The 15,641-nt window shown below is 40.8% G+C and overlaps 1 protein-coding gene across 1 annotated transcript in view; it reads right to left on the bottom strand.

Moving 5' to 3' along the window:
* Window positions 1-7,263: 7,263 nt before the first annotated feature.
* ZNF704 (zinc finger protein 704) overlaps window positions 7,264-15,641 on the bottom strand; it is a 129,598-nt gene continuing 121,220 nt past the window's right edge. Inside the window, exon 8 of the mRNA XM_027750452.2 lies at window positions 7,264-7,668. Within this exon, the coding sequence (XP_027606253.2) occupies window positions 7,657-7,668 (12 nt within the window). The 3' untranslated portion in view covers window positions 7,264-7,656. The remainder of the gene's footprint in view (window positions 7,669-15,641) is intronic.

Here is a 15,641-nt window from a genome sequence, read left to right as displayed (position 1 = left end):
TTATATTTATCCATTAATTTCTTGTCAAGTCTGTCATACCTGCTCATAAAATGCCTAATAAAGAAGCCTAAACATGCACAGTCTCATGCATTTCTTCTAGAAACCATGGTATGTAACAGCACAGTCCTAGAATACCAAAGCACAATTGTAAAAATATATATAAGTTTTTGCTCTTCATTCCTTTTCAAATTGAAGTTGTTATTACAGCTTTCATCTTCTAAAGGCAGGAGAGCACCTAAGCCAGTCCCACTGACTCAGCCAAGACAGTCAAAGTAGGATCTCTGGACTGAGAACTAAAACTGTTGGTTACTGGGATTCAGATTTCTTCCCAAGTTTCATTTCTGTTCCACTGCCAGAAAATAAATCCTAGGACTTCACAGGGAAAACAAATGTTAGTTGAACACACCTAGGGGTCTTTCTTCTGGGTCTTGTAGATCCTAGTAGGTATTGTACACAATATATAGATATCTCATGACAGACATGGTCATGTCTGATAATGAATGAAGGCAAACAAGCAGATTCATAGTAAAAAACAATCAGAATACAAACCCATAGAACAGGCTTAAATCTAGGATATTTAGTTTGACTCAGTTGCACTTAGAAGTCAAGGAAATTTTGTACCTGTAGCCTGAAGATTAATTTTAGTTCTTTATATCTGAATTTCCAATTATCCATCCAGTGGACCCAGGTTCCTTTAAAAATATGCAAACTAACTTGCTAAACACTTTTTGCATTTTTTGGGGGACTGATGATGAAGAGTTCTTTGCACACTACTTTCAGTCTCAATTAGCTGACATGTTTTGCAGAATCAGGCACCACAAGTTATGTAGAACAAACAGAAGTCTATTCCAAACATCTTTTGTGCTAGGTATTTCCTTCTAACATTGAATAAATTAAATGGAGAAATAAATGTAAAACTAAAATATATTGAAACCAACAGATATATCACAGTTATAAAAATGGGTGAGTTGGCTGATATGAAAAGTTCCTCAGTTTTGAGATGTATTTCTCTGGGAGGTGAATGCTGTTACTGAACAGTCCATACTGCAACAGTCAGTCCCTTTCACAAAGATGCAGATTGCCCCAACCTCATACTTTGTTTATTAAAATTGCTTAGCTATCCAGTGCATCTTTGATCATGATGCATTTGATTGCTCACAACAATTTCTAAGGGCATGTTCATTACTAATCTAACCTAACTTATCCTGTATACAGCTGCTAACACCCCAAAAAATTGTGATACAGTAGAATGAAACAATATGAGTAAGACATAGGCAAACTGAATGCTGCCAATATTGATTGCTTTGCATCTTACTTTATACAAGTAGTTTTCCTTCACTGGAAAAAATACTTTTGACAATGAAATGAACCTTAAGGTGCTTTGGAGGGTGGCAGAATTTTATGTCCTTTATTTCTCTCATGCTTTATTTATGCCCTCTCAAGCACCTGTAAAAGAAAAGCCAGGGCTTACTCTCTCTTGACGTTTCACAGTGATTTTTAATTATTGGAGCAAGGCTTGAACGTTACTAGTGTACTTTTTTCTCCAAGTTTTAGTACCATGATAAGCAAAATAAACTGAAATATTGGTATCTGTAATGCTTTTCTCTTCCTAATTGTGTTGTTATAAAGATGTATCAACAGTGACAAAGGGTTGTGGCCATCACTAAATCTGGGTAGAGGGCTCAGTTTTCCTGGTGGACGTGTTAATCATTAGCATAAAAAATACGCCCAGTTACCGGAGCTTTCTATGTATAATTTTTTTAAAAAAGGACTAGTCATATTAGTTCCACTGCAAACTCCATCAGAGCTTCAGTTTCAATTTTATAATTTATTTTCTAAATTAGACAATACAACAGTAAGTTTAAGATACTCTGCCACTTGTGTGCACCTTTATTGTCTGTTAACCATGTTGTCCCCATCCCAAAGGACACTATGTGTTCTGCTGATGTGCTAAAAATTCACTTTTAAGCAGGCATATATTGCCTTTTGTCAAAATGAGACGTGAAGAGATTTAGAAAACAGTGGCATTATAGGTAAGAGAAGTCATAAATTGCCTAAACATTTATGTCCTGACACTTCGGCCTTTAGGTAGCCAAAGCTGGAACTGTTTGCCTACCAGCTTTCATCTCCCAGATGTGGAGTAGATGTGCTACAGCTGCTGAAGGGAAAAAAAATGAGGCTTATCATGTACTTGGACATACTAGTAGGATGCTCTGCAGAACAAATACCAAACTCTTACAGTAGGGGCTTTTAAAGTGCATTTGAAGATCCAAGCCCTTACCTGTGTCTCAGTGAAATGACTTTGGTAGTCTTCTGAGCTTCCCCAGTCTACAGCCACAATGCAGTTTCACACTATGGACCCAGCAATCAGGAGCCTCCCAGCTCTAATCTTAGCTCTGACACAAACTGCCAGCCTAAGCTAAGGGGCTTTGAGATGACAGAGAAGTTTTCTTGAATCACATCAAGGTGGTGGTGGGCATAGCTAAGGTCAGCACAGAGCTTGTATTATCCAAGAAAGCAGAAAGAACATCAGGCTACAACAAATCCACGTCTGTTCTGCAGCCACCTCCTCAGTAACACCAGTTCACCCTTCTCAATAGGTTAAGCTCATGTAAAGAGCAGGGAATGGGAGCAGCTCAGGCAGGAATATACAGTTCATTCTGCTCTGCGTGTTCTGGGAAGATGTGGCCAGTAACCTTCACAGGCATGAGGATGAAGCACCCTCTCTACCCTCTTAAGATACTACAGAACCAGTTTGCTGGTGTCTTAAGTCTCCACTGGAATGTGTCCTTAACCTTCAACGAAAGGAGCACTCAGTGGCATCAGTGGGTGTGTTTGTGCTGACTAAATCTGTGTATAGCTGGCAGACCTCAGGAACCGTGGCTCCTTGGTGGGTTCCTTGGTGAACACCCGCTGTAGAGGTCATTGCTCCCAATATTCACTGCTGCCATTACTCACGCAGTAGGCAAAATGCACTGCAATGAGACTTGTTCAGTCCAATCTCCAGGCAGAGTTTAATACAATTTATTCCTTATTATAATTATTAGATTCATTATTTATTATCATAATTCCTCTTTACTCAGTTTTCCTTCATATGCAAAGTCCTCTACTCTCACTATTTATTCAGATGTGTTAAATATTTTCAGCATCTCAGCATCACAATGTACTAAAGCTTCTAAATACTGTCTCCAAACGCTCACACATATGGCATACAATGTTAAAAGTGGCAGCTCCTTTTTAATGAAATGTCACTACCTGACCACTTGGATTTAATGTACTCTAGTTCGTGTTCTTTAGGAAAATTATGGACAAATAAGCTGAAGCTTTATCCTGAAAAAGTAACTGAGAAAAATGTCTTTGGTAAAACACTTTTTTTTTTTTCTGTTTAAAATCACTCAACCCAGAGGCAGTTGAAACCTAGTCTAGTGGAAGGTGTCCCTGCCCTTGGCAGGGAGGTTGGAACTAGATGATCTCTAAGGTCCTTTCCAACGCAAACCATTTTACGATCTATAAATTTCTGAGTACTGCTGCAGCTCAGGCCTGTGCAACATCAAGGCTATTGACACCCCACAGGAAGGAGTGAATCAACCATGCTGGTTTTAGCTATGTCTGCAGAATGGCACTGCACCCAAATACACCACCAGCCTGGCTCCTTCTGCAATGAATTCATGGGACTCCTGAGAACCATTGCTTCCTCCCATGAGCCACTTCTAGCTCATTCTCTGTCCTGACTGCAAAGTTAATACGGGGTGTTGCTTGTGACTGTTGATTTGTGTTAAGATTTTAGTATTGTGGCTGGGAGGCCCCGGAAGGTTGGCCAAATCAAGGCTAGTTCTTTTTGTAGTCAGTGCTCATTATTTTACTTCTGGTTTTTATGTTTCTGCATGCAGACACAGATACAAGCACAGGGAACGACAGTCCTGCTTTAAATTCAAAGAAACATATGGGCTCATATGCCTAATGCCACAGTTCTACAGCATAAGCATAATATATACAGATCAGTCCATACAATTTGGAGGGTTTTTTAAGGTGGCTTTATACTGGAGGAGGACAAATGATACCTGAAATTACGTGAAATTAGATCAATGTAGCAAATTGAAAACAATAACTGACTTAGCAATGACAGTTACGTCTCCAAACTTTCTCTTCTAATGGGTTTGTAATGGTTTAATGCTTTGGTTTCAGGCTTTGGGGCTCTCAGTGTCCGTCACTAAATAAAAATTGGGCCAGTATAGACGACTGTTGGTATCACAAAATAGAGCTGGGAGATACAAAGCTCTATTCGGGACCATGGCAGAGCACTCTAGCACTGAAACTGCTATGAGCACACTGGGTCACATTAAAAATAGAAAATAAATGTAACTGGGACCAGAATGAGAGAAGATCTCTACCTCCTCCAGCAATTTTCCTGAATGTGATAGATTGCAATGTACCTCTTACTTGTACCTCAGGAAAAGGGAGGGAATGAATTCTACCAGGCTGTTTGATCTGAGGGAGTGGAAATTCACTGTGTGCACTTGGATGAAAATTTTTACTCTCAAATTCTTTACAGAATAATAGTTTTGTGGCCAGAACTGTAACAGTTCTTGAATTAATGAGGCCAAGCCTCATTTCATCATAAATAAAGTCAGGCTGGAAGGACTGTAGGTGATTATTCTGCCTTGTCAAAGTAGTTGGAGAGGAGGGTGCAGTGTAGCAGAGGGCAGCCACCAGACAACCTACATCTTGAGAGGAAAAAGGCCTATATCAGTGAGCTGTGGAGTCACACTTCAGAGATTTAATACAACAGGGAGATGTAAGTACTAAGTACTTAGAATTAAAAAACTACCTTCATCTTCTGCAAGTCTTGCTCTGCATGAGTGGTGGGTTTTGGCTGGATGCTGGTAACCTTTCCGGCCTACTCCCATGATAAATTACTGTTCAGGAATTGTTGGCTTGGCCATAAAGCAATACGGGCTTGTTTTTTCCAAAGATCATGTGGTGACTGGAATCACGTACCAGCTGTAATTTTCTTACTTCTGGCTAGAACATAATATTTTGATACAACAATTAATATGGATACCTACTGTTCTCATCTTGCAACAAAAAGACCACTGCATACCGCTTCTGAACTCTGTCTTATTTAAGTAATGCACAACAGCGAGGTACCAGCTTCTGTGGGCTTTGTTGCACCTCATTTTATAATAGATTTTCCTTCTCAAGATTTGGGTTGCAGGAATAGAGCAACTGCAGTAGAACAGAACTTTTCTAAAGAAAAATAAAACCCAAACAATCCCTCACAGCACTTGCATAGTGCTTGGAAAATATGAGTCAGGTCCACCCTCAAGCTCAGAAACCAGAAAGCAAATAAAAGAACCTAACAATGTTGCCCAAAATAAATAACCACAGTGTGGAGGCACCTAAATGGGGGACATGTGGGGGAGAAGCTCTTCATTTTTTTTAATCCTCAGGATTAGCACATCTGACACAAACAAAACAAACAAATCGTTATTGGAGTCAGGAAAGGACAACTAATGTAAAACAGGCTGAGACATAAATTAGTAGTCATGGTAATCTGTCACAGGTGAGTGACACTTTATTTTAATATAAGAATCAGCAACAGGTACTATGAAAAATGCGTATGGAGAAATATAAACACTTCAAACTGTTGTAAAACTAATTATTAAATTTCCTTTTGTAGATTCTCCGTCATCACAATGCCTGTGCAGCCCTGTACAGTGGTAAGTAGTCACAGTAAGTCAGGCCTCTCTAAATCAGAAGCCATGAAAACTTAAAGCACTGCTTTTTCTTTCTAAATTTCAGTGTTTTATGGAATACAGTTCCTTCTTTTTCTTTGCAGCCATTAGATTTATCAATGGCAAAGAAAATAAAATATGAAATTCCCATATAATCTTAGCTCCAACAGTGGAGTTTATGGTTTCATGGGGGAAAAAACCACTCATGGTGCAGGACTAAGGATGAACAAGGACAGTAACAAGTAAATGTGCTCATCTTCTAAATGCTTTCATACTCACGGCAACTGTTTGAGCAACTTTGCAAAAACTTGTCAGGAGTTGTCATGTTATTTCTTTATATTTATTCCTCGGGTTAGTGCTGGCTTGTAACATTTCAATATCAAGATGGTAAATGAGGGAAAAGATGGTGATCATATGAACACTGAGGAAACTCTTAAGCAGAGGTTGGAATTACTGTCTCAAATTGACGAAAAATTAACATTCCTAAAATTGACCCAGTGAGTAGACCTAACAGAGCTCACATAGACAAATACATACCCTGAAAATAACTGAACAGGGGCTATTTCTGCAGGGCTTGAGGAGCATTATGACTGTTTGTTCTTACAGTTCAGCCAGCCTTAATCGTCACCTCACATTTCTCACTTCAGAATACAACTGTCTGAAAAAGTACTTCCATCTAAAGTGCTGATAAATTTGGAAAACAATGTGGTGGATTGACCCTGGCTGGATGCCATTGCCCACCAAAACCACTCTATCACTGCCCTGCTCAGCTGGACAGGGGAGAGAAGATATAATGAAAGGCTCATGGGTCGAAATAAGGACAGGGAGAAATCCCTCACCAGTTACTGTCAGGGGCAAAACAGACCTGACTTGGCGACATTTATTTAACTTATTGCCAATCGAATTAGAGTAGGACAATGAGAAATAAAAACTAACTCTTAAAACACCTTCCCCCCACCCCTCCCTTCTTTCCATTTTTCTCTACCCCTTCCCTCCCAGCAGCACAGGGGGACAGGGAATGAGGGCTGAGGTCAGTTCATCGAACATTCTCTCTGCTACTTCCTCCTCAGGGAGAGGACTCCTCTCACTCTTCCCCTGCTTCAGCATGGGATGCCTTCTATGGGAGACAGTCCTCCACCTGCTTCTCCAGTGTAGGTCCTTCCCATGGGTTGCAGTTCTTCATGAGCTGCTCCAGTGTGGCTCCCTTTCCATCGGCTGCAGTCCTTCAAGATCAGCCTGCTACAGTGCGGGTCCCCCACAGGGTCACCAGTCCTGCCAGCAAACCTGCTCCAGTGTGGACTTCTCTCTCCATGGGGTCACAGGTCTCTACCAGGGGCCTGCTGCAGCGTGGGCTTCCCACAGGGTCACAGCCTCCTTCGGGCACCCACCTGCTCTGGCGTTGGGTCCTCTAAAGGCTGCAGGTGGATCTCTGCACCACCTTGGAAGCTCCAAGGGCTGCAGGGACACAGTTGCCTCACCGTGGTCTGCACCATGGGCTGCTCTGGCACCTGGAGCACCTCCTGCCCCTTCTTCTTCACTGATCTTGGTGTCTGCAGAGTCAGTTCTCTCATATATTCTCACTCCTCTCTCCCAACTGAAGTTGACATTTTGGCTTTTCTTCCCCCTTCTTAAATACGTTGTCCCAGAGGTGCTACCAATGTCGCTGATGAACTCTTGGAGTCAGCTGGCATTGGCTTTATTGGACATAGGGGAAGCTTCTGGCACCTTCTCACAGAAGGCACCCCTGTGGCCTCCCTGCTACCAAAAATTTGCCACACAAATCTAATACATCCCTTTTTTTTGTGAGAAGTACTGTCTGCTCAGGCTCACGTTGATTTGATCAGAACCCAATGAATAGTGCAACTTTACATTTCTTTCTTACATGTGAAGCTGAAACAGTCCTAGAGGCTTTATTGAATCTTCAAGACCTGTGCTGTTTGGGTATAAAAACAAAACAGGTTTATTTGATGCCTGAACAGTCTTAACAGAGCTAAATAGCTTAGACAGCAAATCTTTATTTAGATTTAATTGCAGCAGAATCTAATTAACAGTTTTATATTAAAGACTTGAGAGTCTCTGATCTCTTTGAAAATCACCAATACTGCCAAAACTGCAAACTCATAAAAACAAGGAGACATTGAGACATTTTTGCAGTGAAGTAATTTATGCAATTTTTTACAAAAAAAAAAATTAGCTTTAATGAAAAACTAACAAAACCCCCAAAGTGATTTAAAGGGCCAAATCTGTGAGAAAGCATGAAGAACTAGTAATGAAGAGACTTTCCAAGTGTAAGCAGCAGAATACTGAAATATCAGTTAGGTAATTCAAAGTTTCAGATATTTTCATGCTATCATAAGGAGGAATCTAGGAAACATATTTATATTTTAACTACAGAGTTATAAGGGCAAAACTGTGCCCCTAACCTGGGTGGGTATAGCCCTGCTCTGCCTGGCTGCCAAATGGTGGGGGAGCCTGTGGGCTCCAGGTAATGTGAGGCTGTAGCTGATTCCTCATGTTTCTCTGCAGCAGTACGGACACTCTGGTTCACTTGATCTCATGTGCACACAGCAAAAATAAGAAGTTGCAATACTTTTTTTTCCTCCTCTTCAGAGGAGGAAAGCAAGAGACAAGGTCACCTACAATAATCATAGAATCACAGAATCATAAAATCGAGGCTGGAAAAGTCCTCCAAGTTAATTGAGTCCAACCTTTCACCAAACACCACTATGCCAGCTAAACCATACCACTAATTGCCATGTGCAGTCATTTCTTGAACACTTTCAGAGACGGTGACTCCACCACCTCCCTTGGCAGCCCAATCCAATGTTTAACCACCCTTTTATGTCTAACCAGATATCTAACCTGAACCTTCCCTGGAGCAGCTTGAGGCCATTTCCTCTTGTCCTCTTGCTTGTTACCTGGCAGAAGAGGCTGATCCCCACCTGGCTACAACCTCCTTTCAGGTAGTTGTAGAAAGTGATAAGATCTCCCCTGAGCCTCCTGTTCTCCAGGTTAAACACACCCAGCTCCCTCAGCTGCTTCTCGTAAGACTTGTGTTCCAGATGCTTCACCAGCTTTGTTGCCCTTCTCTGGACATTCTTCAGCACCTCAGTATCTTTCCTGTAGTGAGGGGTAGAGAATGGGACACAGGATTTGAGGTGAGGCCTCACCAGTGCTGAGTACAGAGAGACAATCCTTGCCATGGCCCTGCTGGCCCCACTATTCCTGATACAAGCCAGGATGCCATTGGCCTTCTTGCCCACCTGGACACGCTGCTGGCTCAGGTTCAGCCAACTCTCAAACAGCACCCACAGGTCCTTTTCTGCTGGGCCACTTTCCAGCCACTGTTTCCCAAGCCTGTAGCACTGCATGGGGTTCTTGTGACCCACATGAAGATGTGGCATTTGGCTTGCTGAACCTCATACCGTTGGCCTTGGCCCATGGATCCAGCCTGTCCAGATCCCTCTGCAGAGCCTTCCTACCCTCCAGCAGATCAACACTCCCACAAAACTTAGTGTCATCTGTAAACTTACTCAATCCTCTCATCCAGATCACCAACAAAGGTATTAAACAGGATGATTTTATGTCTTGCCTCCCTTCAAAATCCTTGGCTGCTGATTACTTTCTCACCAGGAGAAAGTACAGGTTTAGAAATAAAAACAAAAAAAAAAAATTCATGTGACTTTTTTCTTTTGTTTATCATCTCTTCCTTTCTACTGCTCCACTGTAGATGGCTTATTTCCCCTTCAGTCCTCATGGGGGACTGACAGTACAGCATGACCCCCAGCTGTTTCAGGAATGGCTCTTCATTTTGCCAGGAGAAACTTGCATGTAGGCAGAATGTGCAGCCCATGTGCAGACTCCATACTGTGTCTTTCTTCAGTGCAGCTACCAACCACATGTAGAAAGTGAAAATAAGGCCTACAGCTTCCTTTTTGCAGGTAAAATGCTACCAGAACAGGATGGAGACCTGTAACTTCTCTTTCTCTGTCCCATAAACTCTTCAGGTCTGGAGAGGACGTCTGATCATGACTGTTGTATGAGCAAGAGGAATCCTGCACTAGTCTGCTTACCTGCACAAATTCCCTCTGCTCTTGCAAACCATTGTATCTGCCCAGGTTCCACCTGCCTTTTGGGCATGTAGATCTCCTTTAAGGAATGCCACAGCCACAGAAGAAGAAAATATAATGCTCGAAACAATAACATGCAAATTTTCTATGCAATTCTAACAAAGTCAAACAGTTATTTCATATTTGCTCCCAACCATTTTTTTGTGAGCAGTGAGATGTAGCCATACTCTGACACTGCAGAAATGCAGAAGTCAGAGTTACCTACAGGTTAATGAGACCATGAAAATTGCAAAATTAGATTTTTAGTTTTTTCCTTTCTGCATGGAGCTCTGGTGTGCTTTTATCTATCTATATATATATATTTATTTTTTTTTACCAAGAGCAGCTGGGAATATTAGCCCTCCAGAAACAAGTTTTGCAGGAAAATCTAATTACATACACTATATTTCAACTCAGAGCATATTTTACAGCCTACTTTGAAAACAAAGCTACTAGTTATGGTGCTATAATGTTATTACCGATGTTATAATAGAGATTTTGTGTCTGACCTGACTCCTATCTCACCACTCTATCAGATTGGTTGGCTTTTGCAAAGTCTGATTAAGCATTAACTAAAAACACAAATCCTAAGGAATTTTCCCAGTCACTTTGACTGGGAAATTTTCTAGTTTGCTGCCATGAATAAAAACACCATTCTACAAAATCCCATGCTGTTGCTTTAGTGAATGAATGCAAAACACTCTTGGAGCCATGGTAAATACAGATTTTTACATGGAGACACTTAATTTATTCCAGCTGCATAATTTCTCCTCTCTTGCGATGTCCTGTACTTTCCTAATCAAACCACCTGTTGTTTCAGATAAATGGCTAGAACTACTATCTGCCTGTTTAAAGTTTCCAGTCCAAAGAGGACGTAATAACAAGATGATGATTCAATCTGTATTCTCCAAACAGATAACTAAATTCAATATTCAAATGAAAGACGAATGCTCAGTTGGACAGAGAAGCAGCTGAAGCAGCTTGGTAGACTGCATTCCTAGTGGGAAGAAAGTCCTCTGCCTTTAAAATCTAGGCTGTTCTCACAGTTAGAAACACACCCTTAGGAAACAGCAAACAGATTCTCCCAAATACAGGGAACTGCACAGTTTCCAAATAAGGAATTCTCCATGGAATCTTAAACAAAGGAAATCATCCTTTTCCTACTGTAAGTCAAATGAATCATTTTTCCCCCAGAAGAAACTTAACTATACTTTCCTAGACAAACACATTCACTTCAGCATTTTGTAGGATCTATGCTTTCAGTTTTGTTTTTGCAAAATGATATAGAAACAATGTGTTAAGTTCCAGCAGGCAGACTTGTTTCTCTAGCTGCTTTGTATTCTCAAATATTCTCAAACATATCTGGGAGAACCCATCTGTCTGCAGAGATAAGATGAAAAGCACTTTTTTAAAATACAAACTATCTTTAGGAAGTCTCTAGAGAATATGTTCACATGACAAATATTTGTTACTGCACCCAGAACAAAGGGACCAAAGCCAGATGTGTATAACTCATTTAGGAAAGGGGGAAAAAAAAAGCCTTAACCACTGTCTAATCTGCTTTTGCTCTATTAGCCTTTTGCTGAGTAACAGGCTTTAGGAACCTCTTACAACCAAGCTAAAAGATTGCTACATTCTCATTGATTTAAAAAACTGCCTTTGAGCCCACAGCTGACATGCCCTTGCCTTCCAGTTCCAGCAAAGACACTTCTACCTCTATGTAACTTGCAATGCCAGCTTGTGAGCTCCTGGTCAGAGCTGAAAATATCAGTTATGCACAAATCTACAGTTCCTGCCTGGAACTATGCTTTGTATCAAGTTCTTACTTGCAACTTTCTAAGAGCTGTTTTAGCCCACAGGCAGACCTTTCAATTACTGGTTCAAGATCTCCCAATAAAATCAGGATCTAATTATTAGCGATTTTTTTCCCTCTGAGAAGTTCGTAAGCAATCAGATTTAGTGGGAGCATGGCTTCTGATCATAATACACCCTGTGTATCCTCCTGATACACTCGAGATTGCTAACTGCTCCAGGCCACTCAGTCCTTGGAAGGTGCCAGCAGGCCTCCCAGTGATGCTACCCCAGAGCTGGCTTTGAGAAGAAATACAGAGTTAGACCCTATAAAGAAGGCAACACAGCTGGAATTTCCATGCATATCCTCTGACACTTACTTTCCATCTCTATGCTTGAGGGCTATGTCTCAGTTCAGTACAACATTTTACTCCTCAGACTTTTTTTTATTGGTAACAAGAGCACAATCAATAAACAATGTGAAAGGAATACTTGGGAGGAGTGAAAAGGTTATTTTGGATTTTAGGAAATAATGCCCTCAGTCCATAAAGTTTCTTCTTCTACTTGGAGAGAGGAGAGATGTGGGGAGGAGTAAGAGAGAAGGTTGATGCTTCTCCGGTTTCACTTCTCTATGACAGAATGGAAGGAGTTGTGTTCCGCATCTGGTCTTAAAATGAGCACTGGACAAAGCCCACCCCAATCACTGCTGAGAGTTACACTCTCTATCACTCTCCCTCTCAGCTGTGTTCATCCCTGGGAAGGCGCTCTCTTGCCAGGCATGTTCTTGCCTCCTCCTACTCACTCACCCACCCAAGTTTCCCTGGCAGCTGTGTCTTAGCCTTGCTCCAGCCCTTAGGATATCTCCACCTACCACTTCCTGCCCTGAAAACGCTTTAGATTTATACCAGATCTGCTAACTTGGATAACGAGACACCAAATGCTGAGCTGCATCACCTCTCAAGGGCACAGATGGGGGAAGGGATGCAGAAGTGACTTAATGTACCTTGGCAGCTCTTTTTCTGCTTGGGTTCTAGGGGATCGGCACACATTGAGAACTGAATCTGTTTTAGCAGCCCTTGAATTCCTTTAATTCATTCCAGCAGCCTCTTTAGTCTATAAGAGTCATCACAGTGAACACTGCACAGCATCTACTGTGTAGGAGTATTTATGACTGTGCTCTACAGCTCTCAATATGTGACAATTCTCCTACTCCAGTTGTGATCCTTCATGATTCTTCAGCTGCTATCGCCTGGCCTTGATGTGATTCTTAGTCATTGCTAGGACCCCTATGCCATTCCTTGGTGCACAGCACGAGGACAAATATGCAGCTCTAGTCTAGCCAGGTGTGGAAGGGTGCAAAGGCTTGTAAGAGAGAAAGAAGCAGGGAGAAGGGGCAGGAAGATGAGAGCTGTGTAGCTGTTGTGGAGAATAGGAAAGGAGCTGCAAACAGTCGCAGTCTTTTGGGAGATATTCCACGGGAGGCTCGGCAAGAAAGAGGAGTGTACACATCAGGCTCCCTCTTCACATCTTTTTTGTGGAAAAGGGAGTGAATTGGTTCAATGAGACATTATTCAGGAGTTGACTTGTTCCATTTGCCCTATTCCAAGTTATTAAAAATGGAAATATGAAAAATTAAAACAATTTTCCAGACTCTCACTCCATCAGTTACTGAAAGGAAACAAATATTTTTACATCCTATTTCAACCAGGTATGTAATTTAATGTTGCAAAACTGTAATATTTGGGCTATAAATGCTTCAGGGAACCTGAAAGAAAACTATTTCCACTGGATTTTATATCATAGAAACATTTCTATTATTATGATTTTCTGACATGGTAAAAAATGAGCCTTGATGCGTTTAAAATTACCTCTTCTTTATTTACCCCATAACATTACAGCAGGAAAGGTTTCATAACTATTGAGTATTACACCACAAATAATGTCAAAACAATGAATGTCAAGATTCCTAAAGAGAAAAACTGTAGTTTTATGATAGCAGGCAACAGGGACAGAAGAAAGACACAAAAAGAGAAGGTAATTTATTAAAAACTGAACATTATACAGAAGCAAATATATGACTGCATTTCTAATAATGTAACTCTCAGGAAATGTATGCTATGAATCCTTTTGAACCCCTCAAGACTTGTGTGTGGAATGCAATATGTGCCGGAGGCCCAAACCAAAGCACACATACAAATACTTCAAGGAATTAATTTAAAATTCCTGCATGTAGTGTAAATTATTGTGACTGCAATGTCAAGATCTTTATGCCTGAGATGAATAAAAGCAAGTCTGCTATATTCCCAGAATACATGAATAGCTGCTCCATGGCATGATAAATTACACCTTTCTCCCCTCACTTTTACTGGCTTTCTTACATTAGGAAAACCTCATTGTTGACCAAAAGCAAGGTGTTTTTTTTCCCCACAAGGGACCAATGATTATACATTTTTATACATTTCCTATCCACCCCACATTTCTCTCTCTCATTTCCTGGAGACCATTTCTCCCTACCATGCCAGCCTAATTGTCATAATAAAACTATGCCCTGTTCAGTTTCTGAAAGACAAAACAGGATCCAAATCCAGGAAAGGGTTCATGGCTGTGAATCAATTAAGGAGACTTCCTCCAGTCCAGAGTTAGTTAAGACCCTGAGCCTCAAAGATTTAGATGTCTAACTTGTATTTAAAGGTACCTAATTACCTTTAAGAATCTGAGCCTAAGCCCCTTGGGGTTAACTTGTGGCTCTCTCCTTAGCATTTCCTACAGCTATTTCAGAGAAATCCCTATTCAGTTTGCTGATGCTAGGCATTTCAGAAGGGAACAGGTCTCTTATTTCAAATCTGTGGATGCTATTATGTACCAGAGCAGTTAAAAGCTAAGGTGCTTCAAAGGAACTGCTGGCACCTTTTAAATCACCATTGTGAATTTAACTTCTTGTTCCCACTGTCTTGACTTTGCACACACCTGAAATCCACCTACTGTCCCTTATTCTTATGCTTTCCACCTTTTATATGCTTCAGTACAACAACTTCCACGAGCCCTACATAACATGTCTCCTTCCTCTAAGAAGCAGCAGGCTTTTTCTTCCCTCTCCTGCTTTGCAACATCCTTGCTTTGGAATCCCTCCAGTAAGCTCCTTAAGCACATGGAGTCCCAAGTACTTAGCAGAGAAGAGAATTACATAAATAATAATAATAATAATAATTAATAGCCCATAAATGGAACCTTAAGGGGCTTCTAATCTTCACACGTGCTTGGAAAGGAACTTTCCAAAACTATTTAATTTGGGTGAGAGTTCTTAGCGGCAACATAATAATCAAAATATCAAACAAGTTTGTACAATTACGTAGCCAAGTGGGCTCCAGCACAAGACAATATGTGTATATAGTTTGGCTGTGGCAGAGCATTGCCCATCCCTGGATTCCTTAAGTTGATTTTTAAACAAAGTTTGCAGGGAACGTGTAGGATGCGCTACTCTTCTGTGCTGCTCACCTGAAACTGGATGCCAGGTTGGAGGAGTGAATCATTTTGGAAGCAATGGGTTTCTTTGCATTCCTAGAATAAGACGTGACATAATGTATGCAGTTACATAGCACATGCTGGCAATACACGGTTGATGCCTCTTTTAATGATCTTGATTTTTTAAAGTTAAATGATGAATATATGATTTCAACAACTCTGGTGTTTGTTGTCTATTTTCATGAAAGATTTCAGAATCAAAATTGTGAGCAAAATGAAAGGAGTTAACAGTGCTGCTGTGTTTTCTGGTCTTTCTTGTGACTGAAATGTTGCTTATGTGTGAAAAAAACAGATATATCCTTGAATGAATAGTGATTTTTGCTTCAGACTAGTTTGATTACAATATCAGTCCCCCAACTGATCAGCAGTGGGATCTTCAAAGAGATACTTAACACTGAGTTTTTCATGAAATACACTTATTTTAGTAAAAACTTGAACGGTTGAGAGCAGAGTATTGAACTGCACTTGTAAAAGAGCTGTCCTG

This window comes from Pipra filicauda, unplaced genomic scaffold (genome assembly GCF_003945595.2).
Source record: "Pipra filicauda isolate LSUMZ 115617 unplaced genomic scaffold, ASM394559v2 scaffold400_size1120237_pilon, whole genome shotgun sequence".
NCBI classification, from domain to species: Eukaryota; Metazoa; Chordata; class Aves; order Passeriformes; family Pipridae; genus Pipra; species Pipra filicauda.
This window is presented reverse-complemented; position numbering and strand designations above follow the sequence as displayed.